Source organism: Dermacentor silvarum, chromosome 2 (genome assembly GCF_013339745.2).
Source record: "Dermacentor silvarum isolate Dsil-2018 chromosome 2, BIME_Dsil_1.4, whole genome shotgun sequence".
Taxonomy (NCBI): domain Eukaryota; kingdom Metazoa; phylum Arthropoda; class Arachnida; order Ixodida; family Ixodidae; genus Dermacentor; species Dermacentor silvarum.
In genome coordinates this window covers 239515598-239525502 of record NC_051155.1, presented here as the reverse complement: position 1 = coordinate 239525502, position 9905 = coordinate 239515598, and the positions used below count along the sequence as shown (strand labels likewise).

General features: G+C 47.5%; 1 protein-coding gene across 4 annotated transcripts in view; it reads right to left on the bottom strand.

Annotated features, from left to right (window-relative positions):
- Positions 1 to 5816: 5816 nt before the first annotated feature.
- The window catches only part of LOC119442963 (uncharacterized), a 37785-nt gene continuing 33696 nt past the window's right edge, over positions 5817 to 9905 (bottom strand). For all 4 annotated transcript variants that reach the window (XM_049662476.1, XM_037708055.2, XM_037708054.2 and 1 more), the window contains 4 exons: positions 8559 to 8690; positions 7781 to 7868; positions 7589 to 7698; positions 5817 to 6897 (listed from right to left, as the gene is read on the bottom strand). In XM_049662476.1, the coding sequence (XP_049518433.1) occupies positions 6604 to 6897; positions 7589 to 7698; positions 7781 to 7868; positions 8559 to 8690 (624 nt within the window). In that variant the 3' untranslated portion in view covers positions 5817 to 6603. The remainder of the gene's footprint in view (positions 6898 to 7588; positions 7699 to 7780; positions 7869 to 8558; positions 8691 to 9905) is intronic.

The window sequence follows — 9905 nt, the reverse complement described above, 5'->3', positions numbered from 1 at the left end:
TTCTTCACGCCTTGTTTGAACGTTATCAGTCTTATTTATGCGCCATTGTAAACTTACATCATGGTTTAAAGGCATGCAGTCACGTTAAATCTCATTAGAAGATATATTATTACAAACCAGATACATTTTACATGCTTCCGTAAAATTGCTCTGAATAAGAGCGCTTTTAATGTTTTTAATATACCACACTCCCTGCGCCTAATTTAATATGTTCACTGTTTTCACCAGTTATCACACAAAACGCAATTTTATTTATTAACATATTTGGGAGAGCATTACTCCTGGTTTCTTTTTTCGTAAAATTAAATCTTGCATTGGTTTATTGTTCTGGTTCTCGTTCTAAATAGTGTCCAGGGCCCCAGCGTATGTATGCCTGGACTATGTATCTCAAAAGCCTGAAAGGCACCCTCATATACGTGAAAGCTTTACGTTGGGCTTTTTGACGGACGTGCAATGCACTGATGAGCCTGGAATGAGCACTAGGACGCACATATGCATAGCTACAATCCTTTAAAGTAGGACATTCCAGGAGCACTTGTATATTCTGAAACAAACTTTCAGATATTATTCTATTTTACAATCACGATCAAAACTGACTCAACCAGCTGCAAAAGAGTAAAATTAGCAGCGCTGCAGTACTCTAACCAGCTGCAACAGCTCTACTGCAGTTACTCTCGCTGTAAAAGAGTAAAATCAGCACTACTGCAGTTATTCTTCTGCGCAGTAGAGTTAAATTACTCTATGGCTACTTCTCTCTCCGAAAGCGGCATAATTCCGTTATGCTACCCCTGATAGATTATATGTACTCTTGAGAAAGAGACGTTTGTAGGGTGTTTTATTATTAGCTGCACCAAATTTTTAAATATTACCTGTAGCAGATAGCACCCTTAGGTAAATTACTCGATGAGGCCACCATTGCTTCTACGAGATATCAAAATGCTTAATTGAATAATTAACCTAATTACATTAACTTACGTTTTAATTAAGTACTTTACGGCACACAATTCAATCTACGAATTGTAACTAGTGAGTTTTCAAGGCATATCGACTTGGAACGAATTCTGAGAATGTCACCGGCTTCGAGATATGCGCCGTCAATCTTGCGATAAAAATGCACTGTGTTACACTTACTTTTTTATGAAAACGTTGCTTTATGCTTTGAAGCACAAAAGTAAAGTAACTACGATACCACTGCATTTCGTCGGACACTTTGAAAACTAGTATGTCGAAACTGGCGTAGTCCTGAAAATGCGGTCCAAGTGGATGCACCTTGCGAACTCACCGGCTATCATTCGTAGATTGAAATTTGTGCCGTAAGGTAATTAATTAAATTAATTAAATGAGCATCAGTGGAGCGCACTTAGGGCTCTTGAGCCTGCATCGAACTTTCACTATATAGCAGTCCTGCATGACTGACACGGAGGGTAGCACGCCCAAGTACCCCGGCCTGAATTTTCGTATAACAAAGAGGACCCTCGCCTATTGCCCTGTATTGTGGACAAAGGCGCCCAAGCGACCACATACCCGAAACTTCAACTGAGATATTTTTTTTTCTTTTCAACCTTAATATTTATGAGAGCGCTCGGGATATGACGCATCTGGGACAATGACAAGCAATCGCCCTCGCCTCTACGATATAGTTTCTCGCGTCAGCTTCTCGCAACTCCAACACAACCCGTTATCATTATCTTCATTCACTGCTAGAATATATTATCTTATTTAAATAAGCGACAAATCATAGAGATACAAGAGGAATTGGTGCCCCTGATGGTAGATGGCAGCATGTCTTTCTAGCCATTCTCATAAAAAAAGACGAGTTCAGATGTGTCACGTAAATAAACAGTGTCGAGATATGTGTCAAATGAATTGTTCAAATATTCGCACAAATATTCTGTGTAATCGTAAAAATTGACTTTAACTGACTGCCGGCGCTTATACTCTCCATCTGTGTCACCATCTTCGCTCTGGAAGTAGGAGCTTGCTCTTGCATCGTTTACGTCAACAAGACCAAAGCGCGAATAGAAAATCAATTCTTACCAGCGGTGGCCCAGCTCACTAATTCGACATTAACATATGCTTTGATAAACTTGTCAGTCAAGCCAACCCACCTGTTGCAGGTAGATTGGAAGGAATTTACCCGACTCGGCACATGGCTCTCTCAATCCGACCCTGTGTATATAGCGCTTACAAAATGCCGAACATTTTGTTCCCAAAACATGACAAAGCGGCTCGACTTTTTCTGTCGAGTGTATGCATGTAAACGGAACTTCAAACTTGCAGGATTAATTAACCGACCCGCTTTTAAGGCGAGTAAACGCGGTTCTGGTGACTCGACAGCACAATGCGGTGCAAACACCAACTACCGAAATTATATCAAGCGGATATACTTTCTCTGGTATTCACTGCAAAGAGACTGAGAACACTTGGAGGCTCCGAGTACCTCCATATGAGGTTCCCTTGATGGATTGCTTGGCCGCACTTTCTCCGTTCTGCAACATCCCTTGCAAGTTCGAGAGGGATATGCTGCGTATACGTCGCCCCTATACATGTCAGCTATAGGGCTTTTTTGTACAATGCTCGACAACTAAAAGCAGTTCGACCTGCTGCTACATTTATAATTAATCACATATGTGTGTGTTAAATTACCAAATGGTTTTCTGAATGCTGTTACCGATAAGTAAAGCTCCAGCAGGAAATATTACGTTCGCAGCGGATGTCGCATACGATGCCTTGCGCGCAGTTCCTGTCGCGGGCAGAACTCCCATGCAGCTAAGTCAGGCGCACACTTCAAGACTAGGACGATCCTCACAGTGCGCGCGCACTTGCCATTGTACTGTAAGGGCTGTTTGTTGTCTACAAGGTGCAGACCGCATGCGAATTAACCTTTAAAATGCGGCACCTGCCTTATTCGTCTCTCACATTTCATAGTGAGGGTCTCGACTGTGGTAGTCTTTATGTCATGAGGTAGTATATGAGGGCAACTTACTGGTCAGTTGCCTGCCCACCTTCTCAACAAACTAGCCCGAATCGCCATTTCACTTCTCCTAATGTTCACGTGCTACGCCACGCCTGTGGGTGAAAGGGCGTTCCACATCCACACCATGACAGTAAGTGGTCTGGCTAACACTCCAATGGAGGGCTAGGTGTAGCACACTTCACAAATACCCAAGAAAGTGGACTTGAGGACGGCCACCGCGGTTCAATGGTATAGCACTGCACGCGTAATGTTGAAGATGGAGGTGCGGCTCCTACCGTAAGCAAATTGTATTTTCGTCCAATTTCGTTTTCCTTTCCTTATTATTTCTACTTTTTCATTCAAGATAACCGTAATTTACCCTATGATTTCCCTAGCTTCATTGTCTGTTGGCTTCGTGTAGTTTTAATCTAGCAGCTGCATAAGTGATACGTCTGTTAGTATGACTAAGAGATTGATGTCTTCGACAGCTCGTTCGATTAGCTCGTGTTTGCAACGCATCCGCTCTTGTATTTCTGGTCTGTACCATAAATAAATTAGTTGGGCGTGGTAGGTACAAACGTCGTCAGCATTTTTCTGTCTTTTAGTTAACGTGCGTATCCTTTTAGCGGCAGTTGTGTGCTTCAGTAAGTACTAACTACGCGAATGTCCTTTTGACATTCGTACATTGTCGCTTATATCATCTATGTGGATTCTGTCTTAAATATTCGTTTAACATTCCTGACCACCGCAAAGCGTAAATAAGAATAACAAACCACTTAGATGACAGCGTCTGTCCCTAGACTTAAACGTAAAAGCTACCCCAAAAGTACAGCTGCTGCTACTGAGTCATCCCAAAGCGACAGCTGTTTTGCTCGAAGGGGGATTCTTGCTGAAAATAAATGTGGCGTGTTTGCCACTCCTCCAGCTGTTTCCGACACCGCGTGCCAGCTGGGCCATGTTAATATAAATGCTGGCTCTCCCGTAATCGAGAGTAGGTGTAAGCATGAATTGGTTACCGGCAAAGCAGATTGGTTGGAGATGATACTAGCCACAATCTTAAAATGGTTATAGCGCAAGTTCGCAAGGGCACACCCCACCACACCACACAACCATCCGCGGCGCGCCGAACGCTGCCAGCCTGGTCACGCAGCGTGGCGCCATCTCTCGAAGAAGGCGGCGCAAAACCTGCGCCGCGGAACTCGCGGACCGCTGGCGTTGAAAAGAGCACAGGCAACCCTGGCTCAGCGCCAAAAGATGACAAGCAAGTGTATGGTGCCCTGTATTTGCCTTTTGAACGTTGCTATTGGAAATGACAAATAAAACTTCAGTGTACTAGAAGTTACAGCAGTGACGTTGTGAACAAACCTTGGAAGCTAAAGCGGCAAATCTCGAGCGTCGTCGTCTTCTTCCGCAGCTGGCTCTTTGGCGCCCCTCGGGTTGCGCTCGTGCCACTAAGTCTTCTTCCACAGCTGGCTGCGTTGCCGCTCATCATTCCAGCAACAATGGCCTGCTGCTAACCACGCCGCAGGGTGGCTAGAAGGGGAGGTGTGAATACCGGCGGCGCTTTCCTGCAGTGACCCCCTTGCGCACCGATGCCACCAGGGGAAATATGGCGCTACCGCTCGCGGCGCGGGAAGCATAGCCGCGCCGGCCTGCCGGCCTCGCCTGGCCTCCGTGCCTTCGCCGTCAGTTTTGGTCTCGTCGCCTGTTTTGTGGTGTTTCTCGCGATACATAGCGTGTTGACAAGCAAGCCATCCTGTATTATTCACGAGGCCTTTCACGCTAGCTAAATCTGATCACCACCCCCCCTGTATTTGCCTTTTGAACGTTGCTATTGGAAATGACAAATAAAACTTCAGTGTACTAGAAGTTACAGCAGTGACGTTGTGAACAAACATTAGGATGAACTTGGAAGCAATATGTTTAAAGCGAAGCTTTATATGTCTAGGCGAAATCGTATATGGCTAGGCGAAATTACCTGCGTACAGAAAACTATCATAATCAGCATAATCTCGAGCGTCGTCGTCTTCTTCCACAGCTGGCTGCGTTGCCGCTCATCATTCCAGCGTAGAATTTCACTTCTCTTCCGTCGTCGTAATGGGGAGGCCGCGTTGACGGGGATATGAGCCATTGCTTAAGGGGGTATGAGCCATTCATTGTCTTACGTAACAAACAGATTTAATTTTGAAGCAATTTAATTTCGAAGAATCGCAAGCGGCAATGGCGGGCGAATGCTGCTAACCACGCCGCCGAGCAAACTGGAGACATCGAACGCAAGCGACAACGACGGACTGCGGGCATACCGTCAGTGACGTCGTTCTCACCGTCGCAGCCGAAAGCGTGTGTAACCTCATAATTGAGAAATACTTTAATGAACCCTCGGGATTAGCCCAGTGATAAACACCGGGGCAGCACGTTTCAGCTGCGCTGGTTAACCATCTTCACGGAGTAGAGGGCCGACGACTTTTTTTTTTAACTTGTTTGGGTAGTAACTAGCGTATGTAATGCGGTCTTGTACAAAGGGTCTTGTGCAAAGAGACCGCATTTTCATAACTTTTGACTGGTTGCCCGGATGATCTCGTTTTGTTCTCGCAACGATGGCCGGATGTCCTCGTTTGAGTGCTCGGATAACGGCTCTAGCTTTTGGCTCAAGGTCACTTGAAGGTCACTGAAAACAGGAGCTAAAAGCATTTCATGCTTAATACGATGTGCGAGAGCCCCATTGTCTGATCGTATAAGCAGCACGTTGACCGCATCAACCCTACCATTTCGCCGCAGACCCTGTAGGTATTAAGCGCAAGTCACCATAACTGATCATTTCACAATCACCGCAACGTGTGGAAGTGACGGAACACTACTTCAAGTTTCAGAGGCATAAGGCACATTTATTTAAAACTTGTACTATGGTGAACGAGATGACAAGGCTAAAGTCAGGCACTAAGGAAAATATTCATACAACAGGCGGCGACCAAGATGTATCAGAGTCTCTCTCGTTCTCTTGACTAGTATAGGACATTTAGCCCCGATCAACACCTTGAAGATTGACGTCATCGGTGCTGCGAACTTAGTGCACTCTGAGTCAGTTGTTCGGCACAAAGTCACATTGTCGAGACAAGCTGCAACGGCCAACCGAGCACGAAAAAACGACCACACGGGTGTACTTCCCATAGCACAACACTACCGCCACGCCGCCGATGTTAGCGGTTCACAACCACGGCTCTAAGAGCTTGTGCACGTGTACTCGGATGAAACGCACAGTTCACAAGGCGTTGCCATATCCATCGTCGACATGGACTCACTGTCAAAGATGTCTTCGACGGTCACTTGCGTGTTGCAGAAGAAGCAGCATTGCCATGATTTTGAGTTTAAGGAAGGCTGAACGCACGGAGCGCCGTGCAGTACGAGGCTGTATCGCAGCACTTGTGGATGACAGCGGCCGGAGTAGAATCAGTCCCTACACGACTGTCATCTTCGGGAGCGCTGCGCTTGCGTCAAAACAGCGACGAACGAAACACCACGTCCCTCGTGCAACACGTACGAGGATCGCATGGTGTCCTGAGAGGACATTAAACGCACGCTGTGTTGCCACTCGTCATGTCCGCGCACAGCTAGCCGAACAGGGCAGGTCTTTCAAGTCACTCCATGTTTCACATCAAGATGCACGCCTTGTGACGAGAGGGCGAAACGTCGCGGCTGCCCTTGGCGTCTGGGTGTGCGGGTCCGAGCGCGGCCCGCGCGGCCGCCTTCCAGGCGTCGCGGACGCTTCGAGGCGCGGCCCGGGCGCTCGTCTCCACGTATGCCACTGCACCCAACCGCGAGGCCCACGTCAACGCCTCGTCGGCGCTCACGCAGCCTCCTCGCTGGGTCATCCGGGCATCGCTCTGACAGCCAATGAGCAGCAGGGACGCGCCCGGACAATGCAGCCGGACCTCGGGCTGCCACTGCGAACACAGACAAAGCAGGCGCGTTACATACACGCGTGGGCAATATCGGAACATTCATTGTGAAAATTCTACTGTCCAGAACACGCGGAAAACACGCTGGACATGCCAGCTGTCTGGTTTCCAATACGTGTAGAGCGGAACCTCCCCCACGCTTATCAACCGTAATATGATCTTCCTACATACCATTCAAGACTTCCTGTCCTGCAACAAGCTCATGTGCCGCTTTGCACCACTTTCTAAAAAAGTTTTACACCCTTTGGGGCTTATAGGAGCTGCGCGCACCCTTTAGGCATGCTCAATCATGACGTCACCGCCTTATGGGAAGGACCCTGCATCTTGTCTAAGAATTCAACACCATCTTTGTACGTGCAGCCTAAGCAGAAATATCATCTCACTCGCCGCGTAGTGGCTTGGTGGCGCTGCTTAATTAACACGAGGACGCTGGTTCCAACCCGGTCGCGGCAACCGCATTCTGATGGCGGCGGAATGAAAAACCTCGTGTACCGGTGCTTTGGGTGTACGTTACAGAACCCCAGGTGTCGTCTCGCACAACCCACTGTGCAGTTTCGGGAAGCTCACCACCGCAATTTGGTTTTAGAAATGTCACCTTGAGCTCCCACAAATGCTTCTTTTGCGCGCGCAACAAGCGCAACAGTCGTGAGCATCGAATCACGCGGCGGCGGCTCACCTTGTGAATGACGTTGTGCAGGGACTCCGGCACACCGACGTTGAAGCACAGGAGCACCACGCTGGCGTCCTGGTATGAGAGTGGCCGCACGGTGTCGTACGCTGCGGACCCTGCAAGCGAGCAACGAACGTTTCCTCAAACCGCTCGACCATCTGTGCCGCAAGACGTGGCGACGCTTTTTGTTCTACTCACCAGACGTGTCCCAGACGGAGAAGTGAAATTTCTGTCCCGCGGCTTCGTCGGAAGTCGTGTAGCGGTCAAAGCCAGTGGGCGTGTAGTCCTGCGCATTTTGAAAACAAAAAACAAAGAAAACAGTGTCACTGTCTGCCGGCACAATTTCTGATTATCGGCACTTTCTTTCTAATCATATGCCAGTTTCTAACTATCGTCGCTTTCTTTTTAGGCCATAGGCCTCTCGGTACTAACTGCACCGTTGTGCGTGCTTCACTCTAGATAGCAAATGCGACGGACGAAGTTACTCGCAATGTATAGCTTCGCGCAGATTTTGGCTCGACAATCCGACTCATAGTGACTTCGTCGGGTTCTTGTATATACGTAGGCACCTCGATTATTGGTGATAAAGGTGATGTGGCGTTGGACCAAATAGCGTCAAAGTAGTTGGTTCAGTTACATCGCCACCTTGGATGCAGCAGTTACGATTGTCTTGTCTACAGCTGCCTACAACCGTTTAGAACGTGTAATTATAGGCGTGTGCGAATATTAGAAATTTGAAATACGAATTGAATGCGTCGGCTTCGAGTCGAATGTGACATTTGATTTCATCAAATATTCGATGACTGGCCGCACATACAGGATTTACTAGTTATTGAAGCCTATATACCTATTGTGGGAAATGGCCCACGAATAGTCCAAAGTCGTGCACTGGCGCCTGCTTTAGCGGTGAGTGGATCTGTATCAACCACGATATTCGGTTGACTCGGAAAGGCGACCTAGCACACAGCCAACTCACCGTTGTAAAGGCGTCGCTCACGAAGCGGTTGGCCAGTGCAGTCTTTCCGCACCTGGTGTCTCCAACCAGGACCACCTTCAGGGGCTGCTCGGGGCACAGTCCCGGCAAGCGGGGTTCGGGCGTCGGCTCGGCCTGCGCAGAAACACAGGAGGTTATGAAAGACGCCAACGGATGCAATTCACACAGGCGAAAAAGCAGTTACAGAAAACAGCGATTTTCGCCGGCACATAAAGCATAAGACTCGCACTGCAGACTGTACACAGCGCTAGAGTGTGTCCCCTTGAAAAGCGCCGTTTTCTTTCATCACTTATAATATATATATGAGCCCAAAATCAATAGAGCTTGAAAGGGTGAGCAATATTTTAGCTGCAACATAAGCATCACAAGTTTACTACGGGACCCAAGGCTCCAATGACAAGGACTGTATTTTGTATGACATCGATAATTTTCAGCTCTATAGAATTCTGCGAGGGCCTGCTGTACAGCGACATCTATTTGCTGACGTAACGAGCTGTCTGCTGCTCTTCCTACGTTCGTTATTAGTTATAGTTCGGTATTAGTAATAGTTCGGCATTGCGAAAGCAAATTAGCAGGTGGCTGCACCCCAACTGCTTGAAAAACACCGTCCAAATGCCTAGCTTCATCCAAGTGAGGTCAAGGTCAGATCGCGCGGGCAGCGCAAAGCTGCATATGCCTCATACTTGTCCTTGCCCTGTCTATCGCCCGCGAGCTGTATTTATGAATTTATGAATGGTAAAGCGGCTGCCAGTGCAGTTCTGGCTGTCAGCATCGAACACCAACACAATGGGACGCAGAACAATAAAAGACAACATATACATTGCATGGTAATTGTCCCTGCAAAATTAAGACTGGAATGAGCCAATGTCGCGGACGTAGAGAAGGCACACACAAAAGACGAGACGGGGCGCTGTAGAAGTAAAGCGAGTTGCACTTGTTGCGGCCACCGACAGACTCGGCTACAGAAAAAAAAAAGAAATAAAAAATGTCTTTTTTTTTTCAGCAAAGTCACAATACTGATTTCACAAACTTTAAGGCCGTCTACAAGCTCTCTTGAAGGGTGCCAAGCTCTCAATTAACCGTGAAACAATTTTTACTATACTTTAATTGCGGTAGTTTTCTGATAACTACCACTAAAGCACTCATATGTACAGTAGAAGTTGAATGAATCGGGGAGCAGGTTAAGTGAAATGTAAAGAAAGGAGCTTCGTGTCGGGCGCGGGTACGTTGTACGGTTTCGTTGGTCTCGATAGCAGTTGTTTTATATAAGAAGCAGCAACATTCCCAGTAAGCAATTATGTGCGGGCCAGCAGGGAGGCGTGGGCGCTT